We start from the raw sequence: 23,886 nt of genomic DNA on the forward strand, positions 1-23,886 counted from the left end.
TTGCTCTAGCAGTATGTTTCGGCTCATTGTCTTGCATTGTGTTGTCCAACATGTTTTGAGGCCTTTGGTTTTATCTGAGCAGATAAAAAAAAATAGTTCTGTCGACTTCAGAATTCATTGTTCAACTTCTGTCTGCAGTCACATCATCGATGAAGACAAGTGAGACTCTCCACTGGCAGCCATACAGGCTCAAGCCATAACACCCCCTCCACCATTTTTCACGGAGGAGGTGTTACGCTTTGAATAATTTCCTTTTTTCATCACACTTTCCTCTTTCCAGCACTCTCGTACATGTTAATCTTTGTCTCATCTGTCCAGAAGACTGTTCCTGAACTATTGGGGCTCTTTTAGGTGCTTTTTAGCAAACTGTAATCTCGGCTTTCTGTTCTTCAGGCTTATCGGTGGTTTGCAGTCTTGTAGTGTACCCTCTGTAGTCCTGCTGGCATAATCTTCTACATATGGTAGACATTGACATATCTACTCCTGCATCCAGGAGAGTGTTTTTGATCTGTTCAGAGTTTACAGTCTGCACTTCAACCTCAATGTCACTGTATCCTTTCAAACTCAAAGTGCGAGAGTACAGAACCAAAATGACAAACAACGTGTCGCTGTCCAATGAATCAGCATTTGTCTCATACTTTATATTGTACTGATAGGCCACTAAGATTAAAGCCCATCTTTGTATCCATGCGGCTGCTAGTGTGGGCACACCTGTTTTTGGCCCCAGTATTTTTTGGCTTGTGGTCTGTCACCTATGTAAAATTTCAACCAAAGGAACTTCCTAACACTTACTGAGCGTGCAGAAGTGTTAGGAATCAGTCTTGCCGCAAGAATGAACTTTTCCTCTAAGCCGTATCTCTCCCCGAATCTGGTAGGTGATTATGACCGTGTAAAAGGATGTGCGGTAACCTTACTTCTAAGCTGTGCTTACCGGTAAATAGCTACGTGGCAAGAATAAACTTTTCCTCTAAGCCGTATCTCTCTGAATGTCCTCACCAAAACCAATCTTAGTCTGCGTTCACGTTCTTTCACATCAATTAGGAGGCCAACCTAAATCATCTGTGGAACAGAGGTGTGTCCAGCTGCCTGACAGCAGTAAGTGTCAAAACAAAAAACAAAAAAGCGGGGGAAAAACCAAAAGAAAACGATGAATGCCAGTATGTGTAATTCCTAGTCATAACAGGAGGCACATGCAATTGTTCTCACTTATCTGGCATCCGAAGCAAAATAACTGCACCAACTCCGCAAGGAACAAATGACCCCAGGAAGACCTGGTCTATATATATATTTTTTAAATGGCAGGTGTGCTACTGATTCCGGATGTATTCATCTGGGGTGACATGGCTCAGGCAGTAAGAGCAGTCGTCTGGCAGTCGGAGGGTTGCCGGTTCGATCCCCCACACGGGCTGTGTCGAAGTGTCCCTGAGCAAGACACCTAACCCCTAAATGCTCCTGACGAGCTGGTCGGTGCCTTGCATGGCAGCCAATCGCCGTGAGTGTGTGTGTGAATGGCTGAATGACAAGCATCAATTGTATAGCGCTTTGGATAAAGGCGCTATATAAATGCCAGCCATTTACCATCTGGTACTGGCCTTTTTGAGTATTGTTAGGAAGTCTTTTGAGTCGGTCAACTTCTACCTGTTGGTAAGCTTGTGCCAAGTCCATTTGGAGAACTGTGGTCTCCTGATAATGTGGCAAAGAGATCCTGAATTTTTGGTCGGGGATACTGATCCACCTCCACCCATTGGGTTTACAGTAACTTTATAAATCATATTCTTACATCACTATTGCTTTTGGGAATATAGACTAGGAGTGCAGCCTGATCACAGTAGTCTATTATTGGTGTTACGAGACCCTTGTCTTCCATCGCGTTAAGCTGCTTGTTAACTGGCTCTCTTGAGTGCATAAGGCACTGACCTGGCCTTGCAAAACTTTTGAACTGCTTTTTCTGATACATTGATTTGGGCCTTTATCAACCTTAAACAAACCCATTTCCCCACTGGACGCCTCAGAGTATTTATCACACAGCTGATCCACTAGGTTTGACACCTTAGTCACTCAGTCACTTAGCCCCAGTATAAGTGTAGATGCCTGATCCAATTTCTGCCCATAAGTGTGGGACCCCTCCCCTTTGACACTAAGACGGCTAAATCTAACTTGTGATCCCCACACTCAACTATCACAGCTATCTTGCCCAATTCCCGGATTTCTTGTTGTGTGTATGTATGTATTCATGCACCGTTTCGCCCGTTAGCCGTTTCTGATTTAGAAATGTATATCTTTCACTAAGCACATTACGTTTTGGTGCATAAAAGCCTCTGAGAACTTTCAATAGCTCATTCAATGGAACCTCACCTGGCTTCTTCGGTGCAATGAAGTCGGTGCCAATAATTCTGGACTTGACTGTAATGGCTGAGATTTGATTGATCATGACTTTTAAATTGCAAGTAGTTCCGTAAATGCAACCTTTATGCTTCCTCTTCACAAAAGAGTGAATACTTAAGAGATTTGTATTTTTTTTTCTTTGCAGTTATTGCTGACATTTAACTCAACTCACTCAGTGGTTACGCATTCATTTTTAAAAAAGTGCTTTATTTACACAGGTAGAAAGCAGAGAGGGTAAAAGGAGAATTAATAACAGCTCAGTAGGTGCCGTGGTAGGGAATCAAAGACAAGAATGAACCGACCTGCCATAGGTCTTGCCACAAAAATAACCTTTTATCCAGTTGTTAGTGGGGAGAGTCAGCCACAAGTAACATGCAGATGACACAATACACTCACAATGATGTATGGTAGAATCTCAGCATTTTGCATGATCCAATCTAGTTTGGTAATAACTAGGTTCTTATTCCGTGTCTGCATATCGGAAACATTGATACCTAGACAAGACAGTGAACGCGTCTGTGGTTATTGGAAACAAAATGGCCAATGCACTGGCAGGGGAAATGTCAGGGCAGCAGGGTAACACTGGCAATGGGACTGGGCTTAAGTGCTGCTGTTGTACCCTTGAATTGCCTTCAGTCAATATCCAGCAGAAGAAATATTTTTGTGAAGAGTATGTAAGCCATTACATTTGCTCTGGATAAAAGCGCCTACAATATGCCTAAAATGTAAAACAAACATTGAAAAATGAAAAAGTGAGTATATTACATAAGATAACAAGGCACAATGTAATTTTATTTGAAAATTATAAATATTTCTAAACTAACCCCTAGTGCCTTGGAATTTGGGTAGGAAGTAATTTTTAAAATGGCGACTCTTTTAAACTCCATTTTAGAATTTAGACAACCAAATTAAACTAAAGAGGAGGGAAGCCCAAAGTGAGGAAACACAAGGGTTTATTCTTGAGAACACAGAGTTTCAGCCTAAAATTACAGAATATAAATACAATAAAAACACTTTCCACATTTTCAGGGTCCCAGTAATTGGCCTTGATTGAGTAAAAAGCAAAACATTTTTTACATATTTATACAAGTAATGAGTCGGTGAATCTCTGAAGTGGATTGTGAGCATAGGGAAAAAATATATACATCTGCTTAAACTTCACACACATCGGAAGAGAAAACGGATGGACTGCACTGTCCAGAATTGTCTTAATTGTCCACACCTTAGTGTTTCCAATACCCCTGGAATGGAGGTCAGCGATGAGCCATCTGTACCTTTTTAATCTGACGACCAAAATTAGGAACTTGCCCCCGATGTGAATTCACTGGGGCCGGAGTTGGTTCATCAGCCTGTTGTACTGACATGGTGAGGATGTGTACTGGGAAACGTGTTGCAGTTTCTCCTCAATGTCCATAGACACCAGGGCCTAAAGCACAAACAGTAAGAAATTAAGGGCATTAGAGTACCGTAGTAAACGTCACTAATAGTTTATTCATATGAACGCTGATAGAGAAGGAAGTGCAATCTGCGATTGCAGAATTACTCTCCTCGGATGCCATTTAGTGGTACAATGCACTACGGACCTCTGTGGAGACAGATAGTCCGAGTACAACCACACACAACCACACACTCGCTTCACTACCGATGCACTGGCTGTCTCTCCGAGTGTGTATGGTAAAGTAAAGATGTGACATCACCAGAGGCCAGTGACGGACAACATCATCTATGCTTTTTCCCCCTACTGACCAGTCTGGATTAAAATCTGCTGCCGTCTCTTTATACATACAATTCCCACATAAACAAATGAATTGCAGTCAAGGGCGAGTATAATCACCATACAGTTCAGTATGTTCAGTATTTGATCAGTATTCCTCGTGAGACACGTTTATGTTTCTAAGAACCAGCAGAAGAAAATTTAGAGGCGTATGATAGTCTGATGTAATAATGATCATGATTTTATAGCTTCTAGCTTTGCTTTAGCTTCTGCACAAACAAGAAGTTTTTTTGATTGCTTTTACCCAGTATTTGCTCTTTACACTACTACCCAGAAGCACTGATTCCATAATTATCCCATAGCATATACACCGATGAGCCAAAACATTATGACCATTCACAGATGAAGCGAGTAATTAGATTAGATTCACTTTATTGTCCACCTCAGTGAAAATGTGTCTTTGGCTTCTCCACATGGTACAACAAAAGTACATACAGTACACACACACACACACACACACACACACACACAATATTAAAGCATACAGAATATACAATATACAATAGTGCAAATGGGCGGCTAGCAGCAAAGAAGTAACAAATAATGCAACAGTAAAATAGTAAGCTGGTGAAGTCATTCTGTATTCAAGGGAATAAAATACATTTCGTGCCAATCACCTGCCCTGCAATGTTAACAATTTTGGAGAGCTTGTTATTGCTCTTTACACTCTGTACAATGCTGGTACAGTATGTTAAATGATAAAATGTTTTCAACCAGGCTTCTGTATACCATTTCAAATATGTGTTGGCTAACAACGAAGCTTCTCAGTTTCCTGATTAAAAACAATCGCTGATTGGCTCTCTTAAAAATGTTCTCATTAAGTTAGGATCTGATCAATGATTGTGCCCAAAATCTTCTACTTTTTCCACAGGCTGGTTGTTCAGCATGACAGGGAGGATGTTACTGGTTCCATTTAGTTTTGTTTATATTATATATACGTTTTGTTTTGGCCACATTCATTTCCAATTTAATGGCCTGACACCAGTCCTGAAGTACAGTGACCGGACTGAAGTAAGCCTCCACATGTATGGCATTTGACTCTCAGGAGAAGACCAACAAGGGCCATATCATCAGCATATTTCAACAGGTTGACATTCCTGCTGTAGACAGTAATGATATTTGTGTAAATAGAGAACAGCGACGGTCAGAGCAGACAACTTTTGTGGTGCCCCAGTGTTTAAAACAAGCTCATCTGAGTAGACGTTCATTAAAACGTCCTGAGGGCGCTCAGTTAGACAGCTTTTGATCCAATGAGACCACCATTCACATTCATCTTAAAAAGTCACTCTCAACGAATGTCAATTTGCATAGTGATATAAGCAGAGCTATAATCAACTAAAAGAACACAAATTAACTTGGTTGTTGCAGGTGGCTATTTGATCCATTACAGTGAGTCACATGCTCTGTCCCCCCTGTGCGGTTTAAGCAAATTGTGGGGGGTCAAGTTCATCCCCTACAGAGGACTTACCGGTAATATGGATGCTGACTACTTTCTCTATACACTTAGCTAAAAGTGGAGTGAGTGCAACTCGTCTAAAATCTTTATTAAATCTATGTTGCACCAGAGACTCTAGGCACAGGAAAAATAAGCAGGATCTGAAATAACTAAGTGACAGCACCTTTAAGCTGGTGAGAGCATCCTTCCTCTAGACCATCAGACCCAGGGGCTTTGTGGGGTCTGATTTTGGAGGCACATAGCTATTTCTCTCTCAGATCGCTGAATAGGTTCACAGCTGCCTATTTTATTGCAGATAGTACTGCAGCCTATTCTTGGATCTGTTATGTCTTATCTTCCATAATAGTTTAACAAATTTACCACAATCTGCAGTATTGACACTTAGCTTTCTCCTTGGCCAGACATTAAGGCTCATCGATACGCAAGGGCAACGAAGGCTATCTTGTCAGGTCAAAACCAACAAAAGGGCTACTGTGGCACAAGTCGTAGAAGATTTTAATGATTTTTCGATGAGTCCTGTTTTCATCGACATCACGTGGACGGCCGGGTACGTGTCCCGCATTTAATGGGGGCAAACCCTTTATGGCAACGGTATTCCCCGATGGCAGTGGCCTCTTTCAGCAGGATTATGTGCCCTGCCACACTGCAGAAATTGTTTTGGAATGGTTTGAGGAACATGATTAAGAAATGAAGGCGTTGCCCTGGCCTCCAAATTCCCCCGATCTCAATGCGATCGAGTGTCTGTGGACGCTCTGGAGCATCTGTGGAGCATGCTGGAACAACAAGTCCGATCCACAACAGCTCCACCTCACAATTTACAGGACTTAAAGGATCTGCTGCTAACGTCTTGCTGCCAGATACCACGGGGCACCTTCAGAGGTCTTGTGAAGTCCATGCCTCAATGGGCCATAATGTTTTGGCTCATCGGTGTATATGCTATATTAGACTTAACTCACTTCTTTATTTATTGATCTTACTTGTTGTTTTGTTTGCCTTATTCCCTGAGATATAAGTTTTTCCCTGATCATTTGGTAAATGTTGGAATCACAGACTGTCCCATCAATCTGTCTAATAATATCCCTTTCCGCTCTTATATTTCATAATTCCCTGATCTCCAGTTCTGTCCGGTGATTTCCCCTAGTCCCAGTGGCCTTCATTTTGATCGTTCATTTTCACTTTTACTCATGGTCACAGCTTTCATGTTACTTTTCACCTTGGACGGCTTAATTGTGTCGAAACTGTTGACGCAACATAACTGATGGGATGTTTAAGTGGCTCGTTACCATGGCAATGCACAGGTTTTCCTTTACACAGAAGAGATAATGGGTCAGATCAGACTTTTTCCCCCCATGTCGTGAGCTGGTTCACACTGGGTTATTTTACACCACATTTTTCCAGCTCCGGCAATTACCTGGTATTTCTTCTCTGTGTAAAGACAGCTTAAATAACCTTTTGGTAGAACCTGATTTAGTCTCCTGAGCAGTGTTCGCATGCACGGTCAATCGAACCCCTTACCTGCCGCAGAAGGTCCTGCTGACTGAAGAGCCAGAGGCTGGCGAGGGCTGCCTGCCGCACGGCATTCTGGGAGTCCGCGCAGGCGATCTGGAGCAGCGCGTTGGGGGCGTCGCACTGCAGCAGCGAGGCCCCTCCCCCTCTGATGGCCGCCATGTTTCCCAGGGCGGCACAGCAGTGCCGGCGAATCAGGGGGTCGGGGTCCCGGAGGAGGGGCAGCAGGACGGGGGCCGTCTCCCGCGCGGACTCCGCCCACCGACCGACCTCCTGTTCGACGCGAGCCCGATCCCGCCCGCCCGGCACGACGGACGCCGTTTCCTTCCCCGCGTTCGTCTCCCCCGCGACACCGGAAGAGCCGCCGCCCTCTTTCACGGGCTCAGAGCCGCTGCGGGAGTGCGCCCGTCCCACGAGCCCCAGCCAGTTGCCCACGGCCCGGCAGGCGGCCCTGCGCAGGGCCAGGCCGGGGTCGTGCAGCTGGTCGCTCATGGTGCGGAAGAGCGGCAGCAGGAGCGGGCCGCAGCCGGGCGCCAGCGGGTCGAGGTTCCCCAGCAGGCTGCAGGTGGCGGCCCGGATGCGGTCGTCCGGGTGGGCGAGGGCGGCCCGCAGCGGGGCCGGGTCCACGTAGAGGGCCGAGAAGGGCGGGAGGAGCGAGGAGCGGGCCGTCTGCGAGACCAGCGAGATGAGCTCCACCGCCGAGCCGGACAGCGCCTCCGACCGGAGGAAGGCGGCCAGGAGGGAGCTGGCCGTCCTCTCCCACGGCCGGCCCGTCTCGCCCCCGCCGGCCGTCCTCTCCCACGCCCGGCCCGTCTCGCCCCCGCCTTGCTCGCCGCCGTCGGCCTGTGCGCCGGGAGGCAGGAAGAAGCCGCAGGCCTCCGCCGCGGCGGTGAAGCGCGGGACCGCGTGCCCGGGGTCGTACAGCAGGAGGTGGCAGAGCAAGGACAGGGGCAGCTCCAGGAGGCAGAGAGGGAGAACCAGCACCAGCTGGGGAAAGACATTCACATGTCGATTGTGTTGAGACTCAACGTGTTCTCACTCGCCTTTTTTTCTTTTATTTTTCATTATCACATAACAAGCGACTTACCACATGGTAGTCTGATATAGTGGTTCATTTTCAAGACTGATTCACTCAAACGATCACTCAATAAATATGATGAAAAAAAGAATTTTCTAGTGACAATATCAACTGACTGTATCTTTTTTTTAAACAATACAATGCAATATTTAAAAACAAAGTAATACTCTCATTTCATTTCATTTCAGTTTCCAAGACGATAGACTGAATTCAATCAACACAAACCGCAGTAAATTGCGGAAATACTCATTTACATCCACCTTTTGCTGCTCGGGGTCTCAAAAGGTAAGTAAAATCTGCTCTTCAAAGTTAAGGACAAATCGTACTGCGGTTTGAGAGAATTCCAGCCAGTATTTTTTTTTAAATTATGGATCAGAACGGGGGTCTCCACGTCCAATCGCCTGTATAATTTAAGAGGGCCGCTTCTCGGGAAAAGGCCACGGGATACTAATGAGAAGACGCACCTGCAGCAGACGCGAGACAATGTCACAGCTGTGATACGTTTGAAGAATTCTCGCCATCGTTTCGTCAGGCACCTCGAGGGCGAATGGGAAGCACAGCAGGTGGCAGCTCATCATCGATAGGCTGTTTGGGCTTGGATCACTCCACGGGTGGGAAAGTCTCTCTTCTGTGGGCGTCTCCCTCTCCGAGGTACTTTTTGGGGAAAAAACCGCAATAAGAAAGACATCTTTAGCGTCACTAATCCTTGCTCCGCACCAACCGATTTATTACTTGGTGATCAAAGTAGCTAGCGAAATACAACATCTCGGACATACGACACGCGCGTTATGCTATTAATACAGGATACTGACCAATCAGATGTGAGAAGACAGCTTAGGGTGGGCAGGGATTTTGTGTTACTATTAGAAAATAGAGGAACGCAGCTGTATGGCTCCCTGATGAAGATAAATAGAGCCAAAGAAAGAAAGATTTGCAGACCTACATGGGGAGAGAAAAAGTCACATTACAGACATTTTTTATGACATTTTGAATGAGATTTCACCCAAAAAAATATAAAATAAAAAAAGTTTGTTACTCCGTACCACGGAGTGATAAGAAATCCCTGTTGGGTGGCATCTCCCCCAATGCATCACCAACTCTGATCCATAGGAGCTGCCAGAGGCGAGAATCCAGAAACTCTGAGACCGAGCAACTCTCACCCTGCGGGATCGCACAAGAAAACAATTATATATTTTAAAGCACATGGTATTAAAATACTACAGACTTCAGTGCTGACTTCTTCTGGAGGTCTTTGAGGAGTGAACATTTTCACTAACTGACGGTATACAGTACAGCAGACTATGTAATGTATACATTATTGGCATGTCCTGTGTTTTGCATCACACCAGTCTAAGATTTACCATTTGCTCCATTACAGTGGATCCACCCCACAGTATTTTCCATCATTGAATTTATATCAAGTTTTCTTTATAAAACTTTTTATTTGGAAAGTGCTAAAAATACTATGCTACTGTTAATTGCATAATGTATAGGAATGTACATAGCACATTACATATATACTGATATACAGTACTGTGCAGTCTTAGGCACCTGTATAACATTCTGTACAGATGAGATTCTTTCAAAAATAATTCAATGAAAGCTCCTAAATAAACATACTAGACATTTTACATTACATTTTCATCATTTGGCAGAATAGTTAAAAACTGAATCAAATCAATATTTTTTGTGACTACCCTTCGGCGTTAAAACTGCATCACTTCCTTGAGATATAGAACTGCAGGACAGCGTTGGCTAAGACAAATATAGCAGGGAGGTTGTCCCAAGCATGTTGGAGAACCTGCCGCAGTTCTTCTGCAGACTTTGGTCGGCTCCTTGCTTCTGATCTCAGACAGCCTTGATCAAGTTTTTATGTAAAAAGTAGTCAATTGCTTACAGTAATAGGTTTTGCTTTTATTAAATACAAAAATGTCTCTGTAAAATGAAATCTTTTGGAAAAATATTTGGAAATCTCAAATGCGCTCTTTTATACTAACACACTCAAAGAAATAAACATATATATAATAAAGTCTAGGGCGCCTAAGATGTCTGCACAGTACGGTAGCTCTAGCTCAGTAACAACAAAGAAAACAAAACGTGTTGTTCTGCTGGCTTGTCTGGTGAATGAACATCGGGTTTTTTTTCATCCAGTTCCTGGAACTTGCCTCAGAAAGTGACAGGAGGAGCAGTGCCACCAGGCCGTCCCAAAGTCCCCAGTCTTGTGGCAGGCAGACGCGATGCTTAAAAAGATTGGGGAAATGGGGTCACCCAATGTAGACACAAAGGCCAGTCCTCTAATGAGGCTTCAATGTGAACTTAAGTGGGCAGTCAATGCAGTCTCAGGAGGGTGTGCAAGCTTTGTGGATACAATCCAAATCCATCTTCCAAATTGCCTACCGACTCTGATAATGAATTTCAGCGCCACGTTATTTGGCTATTATCATTTTTGTTTTGGTCATTTCAATTACTGAATGTCCTTGGCTCATGATTTGTGGGTATTCAGATGCTGAGGTGGGCTTCACTGTAGATGTGAATCAAAAAAGGAAACAAAACAAAAATTGGTGTTGCATTGCTGTGGTATGGAGAAGGTATGATAACCCCACTTAATTTGTCATTTAACAAAACAGAAAACATCAAACCAGTGCAGACACACATTGTGTAAAAATGTTTGGTACTCAAACAAGAAATGACTGGTTAATTACCTAGCTAACATAAGTTTACCTATCCGTACCGAGGTAAAATTTGTAATTCTCTGTAATTGCACCAACAACAGTGCAATCTTCAACAGACAAAGTCTGTCACTTTCTCCACAACTTTCCAGGATGCAAAAATGTTCTAGGATTGCCAACATATGAACACATCTTTACACAATTATACTCATTTCCCAGGACCTTAGCTTTAAAAAAAATATGGTGTTATGAAGCACATACCTCTACTGGACTGTGCAAAGAAGCCTCCATTGCCGCTATGAACTTGTCAGCACGAAGGTCCACAGAAACTCCACGGTAAACAAACAGGGCCAGCACAGACGCGGCCTGGGGCTGGGAGACACACAGAGTCCAGCTTAGGCAGCTGACGGGGCGGTATGGAAGTGGCAGAGTAGACGTGCACGCCACAGACAGGGCTATAGTGAGGGAGCCCGAGGGAAATTACTGTAGACGCTCGTACAACACAGTCACTCATCTGAGTGTGGATACTCACTATGATAGGAGCCATGTCAAGGTGGAAAAGAATACTGAGGAAGGGCTTGGCATGTTCTTCTAAACTGTGGCAAGGAGACGGAAGAGGGATTAGCAGCGGTACTTAAAGTCCAAGCCCAAGAGCCAATTTGAGACGAGACAAGATGCCAGAAAGCTCAGAACGTCCAAATTAAAATCTCAGAACGTCTGAATAAAAACTATGCAGTCCACACGCAAGCGCCAAGTAAACAAATAGACAAACATTTCCATAACAATGACTCCTTGTGCTTGACTGTTTACGTTTCCTCGGAATTACCTTTATTAGTGTATTTTGTTTAGCTAGCTAACATTAATGTTGTATTGTTTTTCGTACCGTGTTTTTTTTATTTATTAACATAACATTAGCTAAAAATGTACAGCTTCCTAAATAGCATCTGACGCCGACGCCAGTGTGGCACCAATGCCTGTAGTAGAATGGCAGACTGTACACACACCTGAGGGAACAGCACAGCCTTGCACTGTGACTCACAGGTAGTATTCACCTTTTCCTGTCACAGGTGCACTTGCAAAATTCCAAATGCATACCTCATTTTAACATCTGTGGCTTTACTGGGCGTAGCTGTCCCTTTTCTGGTACACTGCCCTGTAGAGCATCACGTGCCATATTCTGATAAAGGTTTCAGCCAAATTTGACAAATTCTACCTTTTTCCATCTGCTTCCCAGTTATAGTGTCTTTCCCAGTACAGCAGGAGTGCTGACATCAGGTCTCCTAGTACTGCTACACACCACGGTTGCTGGGGAGAAAACCGGGGTCATTGAAGACGAAGACAAAAACCCTCCAAAGTAACAAACTACAGCAAATCCACACCACTTCAGAGAATCACTGCTGCTTCTGCACATCAGTGTAGGGCCCAACATACACGCAGTGAGCACTTTATTGGGTATTTATTATTAAGACTTTTTTAGACTTCCACTGCTGTAGCCTATGCACTTAAGAGTTATGTTGCGTTGTTTGTCTGGAGATGCTCTTCTGCATACCACTGTTGTAATGTGTGGTTATTCCCATTATTGTCACCTTCCTGTCAGCTTTGACCAGTCTGGCCCTTCTCCTCTGACGTCTCTCATTAAATGCATTTCTGTCTGCAGAACTGCTGCTCACTGGATTTATTTATTTATTTATTTATTTATTTATTTATTTATTTATTTATTTTTGCACCATTCTTTGCAAACTCTAGAGACTAGTATGCGTGAAAATCTCAGGAGATCAGCAGTTTCTGAGATACTCAAACCACCCTGTCAGCCACCAGCAATCATTCCATGGTCAAAGTCACATAGATCAAGCTCCTGACCCATATCTACATGACTGTAAGCATTGCACTGCTGCCACACAATTGGCTGATTAGATAATCGCATGAATAAGTAGGTGTAATAAAGTAAAAATGTTCCTAATAAAGTGCTCAGTGAGTATATATAGCTCTACCAATAAGATGCACGGTACAACATGGGGGAAACGTAGCTGCCAGGGATGGTGAGGGTGAGTGAAAGACGAGGGGTCTAATGAAAGATATTATTATCATTTTATTTTTACCTGCTTCACAGCTGCATTCCCCATGATTTCCTCAATCATGTCGAACAGGAAGTGAGGCAGGTCCATTTTCAGGGCCACGCTCATGGACTCCTCTGCGTCCTCTCTCCAGGCCAGCAGGTTGCTAAGCACTTTCAGAGGCCGACTGATTCCACACGCCCCTTCCAGCACACCATCCAGCAGCTGATGAGGTAAAGGACAGCGTCATGACTGCATGACCGCTGACGTGAGTTCAGACCCACAGTTTTCATCTGCCCCAGTTCACTTCAACTAGCGTTGGAAATTAGTGTAGTAGCGTTTCACAACTGCTCCTTCCTTGATCGGAAGCACAGTTTTACTTTATATGATTACGGTTAGGAGTGGACTAACTGAGCTTACATCCATTACCAAGGGCAGCCAGAGCCTGCCGTGGCAAATGTGTCCACCTGGGTTCAAGTACAAACCCACGAGACAATAGCTAAACCTCCAGACAAATAATGTACACCTAACTTGCTATTTTACGCCTGTCATAATAGGCTAAATATATGAAATTAAGCATGCTTATCAGCATACTGCATTATTCTAATCTAAATCATTTTAATGGACAGTTAAGAGTTAATGGGATATTCATCGTATAACACAAGTAATTTATGGATAATGTGAAGCTCACATGCATTTGCACAGTGTGAATACTAGCAAGATCAGCTACTCTGCTGACCTCCTCGGTGTCCAGCTGCCAATTCTCTCTCATTCATTTTTGGGACCTCAACAAAATGAATAGTTTTAAATAAATTCACAAGAGACATGAAATGGTTGCTGTTGTTTCAGCGTAGAAATACAGCAATGCACAAGCCCATGTGAATCTTATCGAATATTAACATATTGATCTATTATCCACTGTATTTCATTTGCGCTTTCAAATGATTAATTTCATTTAATTAAGGTCCCGAAAATCAGTAAATTGAGAACCGAGCACCAAAAGGTGATGTCAATAACAATCAGCAGGAATGCCTGATGTTGCTGGTATTCAGGCTACGCAAATGGGGTAAGGCGCCACAAAATGACTTATTTTATACCTTTAACCCCTTAAGTATCACCCCTTTTCTTGACACAAGCTTGAAAATGAAAATAAAATTAATAAAATGGTGACTATTCTTGAAACCTTTTGACTACAGGCAAAATCCTGGTCTCTTCTGAAAGGTTAACCCTTTGAGGTTTGTTTTCCAAGAGTCTGAATTACTCCAAATATTACTAAAACAAAGTTACAGAAGCTCAAACACAGTGAAACACAACACACAGGAGAAACACAATGGACCACAGCCACAGCACTGGACATTACATTACATTACATTACATTATTGTCATTTGGCAGACGCTCTTATCCAGAGCGACGTATTAGACTTTGATTAGACTAAGCAGGAAACAATCCTCCCCTGGAGCAATGTAGGGTTAAGGCCTTGCTCAAGGGCCCAACGGCTGTGTGGATCTTATTGTGGCTACACTGGGGATCGAACCACAAACCTTGCATGTCCCAGGCATGTACCTTAACCACTACGCTACAGGCCACCCACAAATCCCCTTTCAAATTTGATGTCAATATCACCAGAATTGGGCATTCTGCATTGTTTTCTTCAAAGCTATGTTTAGACAGTTTTCCAAAAATGACATTTGGAGACTCCAAAAGGACAAATGGAAACTAAATGATATTATGGATATTATGAGGTGTAAATGGTAAACGGTTGGCATTTATATAGCGCCTTTATCCAAAGCGCTGTACAATTGATGCTTCTCATTCACACACACCCTCACACACAGCAACGGCGATTGGCTGCCATGCAAGGCACCAACCAGTTCGCCAGGAGCATTTAGGGGTTAGGTGTCTTGCTCAGGGACACTTCAACACAGCCCGGGCGGGGGATCGAACCGGCAACCCTCCGACTGCCAGACGACTGCTCTTACAGCCTGAGCACCCCATGCTGTACAATACAGCATTTTGCTTACTAAACTATACAACACCTTTTATCCAGAAAAAAAGTGTTTGCACTTCCCCCCCCGCCTCTCACCCACCCTCTACCTATCGGTCTGAACCTTCCTCTCCTTGTGCTCAGCTCAGACAGCAACAGGTCAAGAAGATTATTATTATTTTTTTAAGTTAAATAATCACAATAATAACATCTTGTATAGCTGGATATTTACCATAGCTGTTCAATCAGTGCAGCATTCTCAAGTTCATTAAGAACTATTCTAAGCCTGATTCCAATACACCATCCTGCCACCCTCTGACTAAAACTGTATAAATATCTACATTAACATTAACATAATTCAAAGTTTCAGAAAGGTTTCGTACCTGAGCTCTGGAAGCAAGCAACCGCTCCTTCAGACGATCCAGGATGGTTTGATCCAAGCCGACAGAGGTCTGATTCTCTGGGTTTGTGGTTTGGACCAAGTGCATCCACTCCTCATCACTGTCAATATCCTGCACATAAATGAATGTGGATACAATATGGGAACATGTTTTTAACGCCCCCCCCCCCCCAAAAAAAAGAGAAGAACTAAGAATATGGTTAAGTAGGTAAGGTAAGCCTTTAAATACGAGCCAGGTATATTTAGTCAGTCAGCAATTCATTTCACTGTCCATTCCACACATTTCCCTATCCTTTTTCCTGTTACGGTCTGACTGTAAACAAGGTCATAACGACGGCAACATGACTTAATGGCAGGTTTTGGCTGGTCAAAACGCCTGTTAAATTGACAGAGGATTTTGAGGTCTCATTCAAATGGAATAAAATCTACAGCCATGGAAGAAAAAAAAAAAAGCATGCCTGTCTCAACGACCAACAGAATGAGGTCTTGTGTAATTTTTATGCCAAATTCCAGGGCATATCCAAAACATGGTAACGATGTAAAATCGCTATTTTAAAAAATCAGCATTCAGCGAGCCCCTGGTCATTGTAGTCTACCAGCGAAATGGGCTTGAGATTGATGTTGAAACGGCGGAGATAGTGAGGTAAAAATATCACTGCTTTACATGGGAGAGCTGACCAACGCAAACACACACACACACACACACACACACACACACACACTCACACACACACTCACACGTACGCACACACACACTCACACGTGTACACACACACACACACACACACACACAGCTACTGCTCAGTGTAATAAATGGCTGGTGTACATTTTCACTGTATTGACAACTTAAAAGGAAAAGGTTTTAAGTGTAAACACTGACCTCACTCTCGAGCCTGACAGATCCCAGACTACAACGGTCCGTGGACTGGTGCTTCAGGACCTGTCTGGGCCCGACCTCCACAGAGGGAAACTCTTGTGCATAATCTCTGCTGATGGGACCCATCCTGGAATGAACGTGAGAGCATTCATTCACAGTGGCTTCAGAAAGTATTCAGACCCCTTTTCGCACACTGTGTTGAAGTCCTGACGTGCAGTGTGAATTGTGGGACCTTATATACACACGGGTGTGCATGCCTTTCTAAACTATGTCCAATCAATTCAATTTGCCACAGGTGGACTCCAATCAAGTTGTAGGCGCATTATAGCAAAGGGTCTGAATACTTACTACGTAAATGAGAGATTCCAGTTTTTGATTTGTAATAAATGTGCAAACTGTGCAAAAACATATTTTCACTTTGTCATTATGGGATATTTGAAAAGCCACTGTATATCGAAAGAAAGGTTAGTGAATGACCGGTAATACTTTATCGGTGTGTTTAAGCACTGATTCTGTTTCATTTCTGTGTTCTCCAGTCTAGAGACCCTGGAATATTATTTCAAGTGCTAAAATCCCCACCATAATTTCTGAATGTCAAGAATCCCATTAATATATCAAAATACATATTTATCTTCGCATGGAAAAAGTCACAGGCTTTATATAGACTTGTACCTGTCTTCCAATGTCTTGGCTGCCTGTGGTTGTTTTGCGAAAGACAGAATGGCGGAGGTTTTCACTGCATCTTTATCCATAATATCTGGGGACGATGCGGACCAATCCTCAGAAGGCATACTTCCATCAGCAGCTGATCCCAGAAGTGCCTTGTCAGAGCGATCTCCCTTTCCACTGCCCACTCGCGGACTCGTTGAAAAATCCTATGAAATCCAACAGCATCAACTACTGAACAGTGTCACTTGAATCACGGTGTGATTATAGTTCCAAAACATCAGTGGCATAAAGATTTTGTACATCTCACAAGCTAACACAAAGATGGACACCACAAAATGCCACGTCACAAAAGGTGTTATGGAATGGTTCATCAGTTGTTTTGTTTTTTTGCCATTCATACCTTCACACCAGTGTACAAAATGAACCCAAGCCAAACAAAATTGGCAAGTGATCCTACACCCTATCTTGTTCATCACTTCAGTTCAAGTTCATATACTTTGGGCGAGTGAACAGCCAGCTTTCTGACTGAACTATACACAACAAAAATACTGAAGAACACCTCTCGTTTCATTAGCAGCAAAAACTTGCAAACTAGATTTTCGATTTAGATTTAGCAAACTCATTCCGAGCGGTAATATATAAAAACATTAAGACATTATTCTAATGTTATCTTCCATGATAGTTAAATGTATTAGCTAACTGAGCCTACCATGTCATTAATGACAAAGTACCTTTACTGATGGACAAATGCTAGTTAGAAGCACTTTGATCCTCTCTGAATCTGACGTTGCATCTTCAATCTGTCGTGTCTGATTTAGTTGGAAAACATCAGTAGATAATATAGTGCAAAATCTACCCGCCCCTTTGCCAGGAAAGCCTAAAACTGAATTTACAAATTACCAAAAAAAGCCCAAGCAATGTTTAAACCACACTTTGGCTGAACAAGAACAGATGTAGATTAAATCCCTTTCCCGGTTCTGTCCTTCAGCGGTACCTGTTTGCTTGCCTTGCCTTTGCCTCTCAGGTCCCTGGCTTTGCGCAGTAACTTGCCCTCGCCACAGCGGGGCGCTGCTTTCTCCTTGGCCTGCTTCAGTTTCAGAGCCTGCTGGTCCGTGCTCGGAGTCACAGTCAGCGGGCTGTCAGAGCTGCCGTCTGATAAAACTGCCGAAAGGGACCAATAGGAAGCCCCGAAAAACAGACCAAAAGATATGTATGAAAATCCATCATTGCGCATCTCGGCAGTTTAAGCAAATTCAGAGCTTGGGGCTTAAAGGGTGCATAAGTAAAAGAAAACTAAAGTAGATTTAGGTTGGAGGTTCTCCTAAAAAAGTCCTAAAAAATGCCAAGTGCGAATAGGGCCCATACTAAAATACTTTGTTCCTTTGTAATACATCTTTCCTAGCAAACTGGAAGGGCCAACTGTCAAAATAACAATCAAGAGTGGAAAAAACAGTGCCAGCACTGTGAAGATGAATTAACCATCAAGACATTATATAAAAGCACCTATATAATATACTTTACCTCACTGTACACAAAACAGCGATCCAGCACAAATAATTTGCTTCTTTTTAGTATGTTTAATTTGAACGTAATCCAGTTAAAAAAAACAGTTAAAACAATTTTAAACTTCACCTAAAACTCCATCCGCAACGAAAGGATGCTCCAAGAGGTCTGGCCATGACAGCCGCTTCTGGGGGTCTTTTGTTAGCAAGCCTTTCAGGAAACTCTGTCAATGCAAAAAACACACACTTCAAACACCACACACACACACACACACACACACACACACTATTTATAGTCCAGAATTTAACCACCCTCTCTAGTCGGTTTCAGCCCGCTTGTTTTGGTCCGCACCAGAGTGTGACTGCTGTGTCATACCTTCCCAAATTAACTGCAACAAGGTGGTAAGCGCACCAGGATTCGATTCAACCGGATTAAACAAGGCATGTGTGAAACCGCCCTTACATTGAAAAAATTAAACACCCCAAAAAAGAAATAATTCACGATTATTGGCAGCCGTTTTAATACTTTGTCCAAACACCCCTGGCAAAGATGACAGCCATGAATCTTTTCCTGTAATTTGTGATAAGATTAGAGATCACATTTGGAGAGATATATATATTTTTTACCATTCCTCTGTGTGGAACCTTTTGGAATGATATCCTTTGGTTTGTGCATATGGACCCCCCTCTTCCATTCAGACCAGAGGTTTTTGATGGGATTTAAGTCTGAAGACTGAAATTCCCATTGCAGATCATAGACCATGTTGTTTTCACTTAGCCATTTCTGTGTGCTGTGTGGATTTTGTTGTATATTTGTGGTCATTCTCCAGCAGGAAAATCCACCAATGACCAAATCAACTGCCAAATCAACTGCCTGGCAGAGATTTCTGCTAAAATTTCCTGGTACCTTTTGAATTAATTAAGCCATTTATCTTACATAGTGCCCCTGGACCACTGGCAACAAAACATCAATGACCCACCTCAATATATGACAGTAGGTATGAAATGCATCTCCTTAGATTCATTGATATTTTTCGCGAAACATGTCGATGGTGTTGTATGGCCAAAAGTTCAATTTTGGTCTTATCTTATCTTATCTCTCTTCCAGTAATTATTCCAATGACATCTGGCATACTCCAAACAATTGGTTTTGTTGCCTGCCAGAACATCTTCCAAATAAAACAATATTTCAGTGTACTGTACCGTGCAACCCTGGCTCATGCTTTCTGGCCACTTGACTGGATCTCTGACTATCAGCTGAACCAGCTGAAAGATGGAGTTGGTGTAGAACGGCGGCACTCCGGTGTGGAGCTCATACAGGATACAGCCGAGGGACCACAGGTCAGCCGTGTGGTCGTACGGCTTCTCCTCCACCAGTTCTGGAGACATGTAGAGGGGAGTGCCCTTGATGGAGGTCAGAACGAGCGTGGAAACACTCATGGCACGGGCAAACCTGAACAGGATGGGACCAGCCAGAACACCAAGCATGTTCACAAACTCAACAAAAATAACAAACCACCATCTGAAGGTATAATATGCGATTGATCAGCAAGGAGAATACGCGACTGGCCAGCATGACTGGACGTAACCGACAAGGCTTGAACTACAGACTGCTGGATATTACATTAATGGCATTAGCCAGACACTCCAGAGCAACGTACAACAAAGTGCATACCCATAACCAGGGATATCTGTGAGCATGATGTCAATGTAAATGTGAATTTAAATCTTTAATTTGGCAATTAGCCTATTATGTGACTGACAATGTTGACATTTAATTTTGAAAATGGAATACATTTTTGACAGTAGGTAATTTATTTATTTATTTATTTATTTATTCATTTATTTTCATAAATAATATACGACGATATTGGTTACACAAAATGGGATGGTGAACATTTACAAACATTTACAGTGTGCTTGGTGAGTGTATATTTTAATGTTATTCACCTTCTATAGCTCTACCTTGTTCATGTATAAAAGCTGGCCACCACACACCATCTTCATCTACATATTTGTTTAAATATTTAACTGATTTATAATAACAGCCTGCACAAATATTGATGGTATATATCCTGAAGCATACAATCTGAATCACTAGCAAACATGTTCTTATGCAGGATGGGAGGGAATGTTCGCTGTAACTCACAAAAAGCAGCATTGATTCTTGAGACATACCCAAAATCACACAGCTTCACAACTCCACCTTTTCCCAAAAGAATGTTCTGAGGTTTCATGTCCCGATGAAGTATACGATGAGAATGCAAATAGTACAAGGCCGAGACCAGCTGGCAAGCTATCTCACGCACCTAAACAAAAAAACAACACAGGCTTTAAGAGACACATTTAATGGTGATCTATAAGGATGAGTCTTATTTGTCTTATTGCAATTTGGACCCACTGAAAATACATAAAATGTAGGACCTATTTGGAACATGTGGTGACACCAAAATGCGAAAAAAGTTAACAATAAGAAAAATAGCTATGAAAGTCATAACACACCTGGGTTTCAGGCAAATTTCCGTCATCCTCTAGAATTTGAAAAAGCTCTCCTTCTGCGTACTCCGTCACAACAACAACCTGTACAAAGGCAGAATACTCAATCGTCCTGAAGTGTGCTGATTTGGTATTTTCATCCAAAGTGTTACAAAAAAATGTTGCCACATACTATCACCTATATTCCTGAGATGTAAAGTCCACCCAAAGCTGTATTACCTCTCTCTCAGTCTCAAAGCTGTCGAGCAACAGCACAATGTTAGGATGTCTCAGTCCTCTCATGATGTCAATCTCCCTCTTCAGACTGCGTAGTTCCTTTTCTGAACGGCCCACCTTCGGAATGAACTTAAGGGCCACGACCTAAGAAAGCAGCAAGGCCATTCAATGTTTGAGCTCAATCGGACCTGAAGTTAAAATATTGAATATTGAATACATAAAATATTGACTAATTAATTATGTGGATTTAAAAGTCTTGCCATCACTACTGTACAGTATTACAATTAGTGCAAGCATAATTAGGCCTAATACTAGTGAGGGTCATAAACATAGCTACAATTATTGGTACAGATGGCTAGCTATATATATATTTTTATATATTCATTTCTTCAAAATAGTATTTACCAATGCTCAGATGTATTATTAGCTATTGAAATATTCATTACAATTAACATTACTAACCAACAAGTCATGCATCACACTACACAGCTTCCACATCTAAGTTAATAACAATTATAATAATTTGTCCTGTTACCTGGCCACTGAACTTCTTGCGTCCTTTGTAGACACGCCCAAACGAACCTTCTCCTATCATCTCCAAGACATGGTAAGTGTCCATTTTAAGCAACTGGGTGGTAATGAATCTTCTTTACCTAACGTTAGCTAACAAGCAAATAAATTACCTTAAGTTCCCTTCAGCTAGCCTGCTGGCTAACGTTACATACGCCCCTAGCTACATGTGCAAACATAAACAATAGCTGATACTTGAAATCTGTTGATTTACAAATAGTTAACTGGTTAATTTAGATTAGCCTGTGTATGTTAACGTTAGTTAGCCTGTAAACTGAAAGAACACTGCAAAATAAAGCTAACGTTAGAGCCAAATTGGTAAACCTCGCTAGCCTGCTAGATAAGTTGAAGTGCTTTGTGGTAAGTTAACTATCTAGCTAGCTAACATTACGAACGTAACTATGCGTTATTCAAGCGACTTCAGGTTAAGTTATGTAACATAATAAATGTCAGACAGCTAGTTTTAACACGTAATTTAATTAATATATTATTCCACGAGTTGTAAATTAGCTAGCAGTCCACTGACATACGAACCAACTTCACTCCTCTGAGAATTAAAAACCGCCTTACAACTCATTGGTGCATAGTCGAAAGCCTTCCGAGAAATATATGAGAACATGACAAGAATTATTTAAAGTCTTCACATTAATATTGAAAAGTAAACGTATATCATCTCATTGTTGCAGGTGTTAGTTCTGTTCTGTAATTCACATTGGTATATATATTTAACGAGGAAATACGCTCAGGCAGTAAATAGGATAACTAAAAAAAACATTTCTACCGAGGGTCCCTTTCTTAGCAACCAATTTTGTGTCCTAGCAACGGCCAGGTGGAAGAAAAGCCGTTAACTGCGGATAAGAAATTGCCTTTGTCTTTAACGTCGCTAGCGTATCTGTGTGATTTAATCATTGCTGATGATTCTAATGTTGATGTCACACCTCTGCAAAATAAATTGTATGATTTAAAAGAAAGTATTCAACAATTAATCTAATAAATGCTAGCATTCCTCCCACGATGAAATTCATGACCCAGTCAAAACTGGTGACTTTTTTCATGCATCTTCTAAATTGGCTGATGTTAGCATGCAAATTACTGAAATTAGCTAACCTAGCTAACGTTACATGTGCCAGGAAACACGGGTATTCGAGCCTAGCTATATGATTCAAGCATGCAAATAAACTGGTAACTTAGCTAATATCTGTTTGATATGAGTACTAGCTCGCAAAATGGCTATACTTTTCCAGATAATTGCATTTGGCCGAGAAACAAAATCCTACAAGTAACGTGATACTATACACAAGATGGCAGCATTTCATTATATGGCTGGGCGTTTGCCAAAAGTATTGGCGAAAGTCACGGACCAATATCTCAAAAGCTATTTACTGCACACACATGGTTAAGTTAAGTTAGACTTAAGTCAAAGAAGAGCCATGTACCATTCAGAAATTTGAGATGGAACAGATTTATGTCAGAGCATATACACACAGTGTGGGGTTTTTTTTGCCTTTTTTTTTCTCGAAATTTCAACCAGTGAGCTTGAATTATTGTACAGCTGTACCATGTTTTGGTAGAGTGTCGGGATGTGAAATGTATATTTTAAAACCAGAATTGAAGGACTATAAACACAGGCAGAGGGTGAGTCAACATGTCAGTGAGACTTTTTCAATGATAGGAAGGGATTTACGACGGTATTGATTACCTGAGCACTGCTACTTGCAGTTGAAATTGCACTTGAAATTGATTACCAAATTGGCAGAAATACGGCAAGAGCCTTTAGCGGCGCAAAAAGGTAGTGCCGGGAAATTCATCATAATAGATGCCCAGAACCTTGACAAAAGCTGGTGATATTGAAATATACCTTGGAAATTTTTGGCTCTCTATTTCATTTTCATACTTATCTTCATGTACAGTATCTCCCAGCCAGGGATTTGTATATATCCTTTGCCTTTATGTCTGCACACACAAAATTAATTGATTCATAAAGACACATACTAAAAGACTTCCATCCTGGGCTGCCATCTAGTGTTTAATTGTGACATAACATTTTAAAACAAATATTTCAGTTGACATTGAATTTCTGGGTCAGATATACTGATATTGCTGAGAGTCGACGCACCTACAGTTGGCATATACCTGTAAGACAGCAATAGGAGAGTGCAACAATTCAGAATAATATCCTCCTATGAACAGGGACCTGATAAACACACATACTCATGTGGAATGTTGTCAGATTAGTGTTTGTAGGTTCA

The 23,886-nt window shown here is 42.2% G+C and overlaps 1 protein-coding gene across 3 annotated transcripts; it reads right to left on the reverse strand.

The window, feature by feature from the left end:
• Nucleotides 1-3,321: 3,321 nt before the first annotated feature.
• On the reverse strand, nt 3,322-23,362 carry stk36 (serine/threonine kinase 36 (fused homolog, Drosophila)). 3 transcript variants are annotated; one of them, XM_061248981.1, is made up of 21 exons: nt 23,337-23,362; nt 21,603-21,730; nt 21,071-21,211; nt 20,858-20,935; nt 20,534-20,664; nt 19,559-19,808; nt 18,486-18,579; nt 17,848-18,014; nt 16,857-17,059; nt 16,188-16,311; nt 15,291-15,419; nt 12,968-13,147; nt 12,082-12,173; nt 11,401-11,464; nt 11,130-11,240; nt 10,365-10,439; nt 9,243-9,360; nt 9,012-9,138; nt 8,664-8,853; nt 7,131-8,108; nt 3,322-3,811 (listed from the first exon to the last, which is right to left on the reverse strand). In XM_061248981.1, the coding sequence occupies exons 2-21, from the start codon at nt 21,684-21,686 to the stop codon at nt 3,707-3,709; spliced, it is 3,441 nt and encodes a 1,146-aa protein (XP_061104965.1). In that variant the 5' UTR covers nt 21,687-21,730; nt 23,337-23,362; the 3' UTR covers nt 3,322-3,706. The 3 variants fall into 3 exon arrangements, with proteins under 3 accessions (XP_061104965.1, XP_061104966.1, XP_061104967.1); XM_061248982.1 differs by lacking the exon at nt 23,337-23,362 and adding an exon at nt 22,208-22,245; XM_061248983.1 differs by lacking the exon at nt 23,337-23,362 and having other exon boundaries at nt 17,848-18,005; nt 21,603-22,174.
• Between the last annotated feature and the right edge of the window lie 524 nt (nt 23,363-23,886).

This window comes from Conger conger, chromosome 7 (assembly GCF_963514075.1).
Source record: "Conger conger chromosome 7, fConCon1.1, whole genome shotgun sequence".
Taxonomy (NCBI): Eukaryota; Metazoa; Chordata; class Actinopteri; order Anguilliformes; family Congridae; genus Conger; species Conger conger.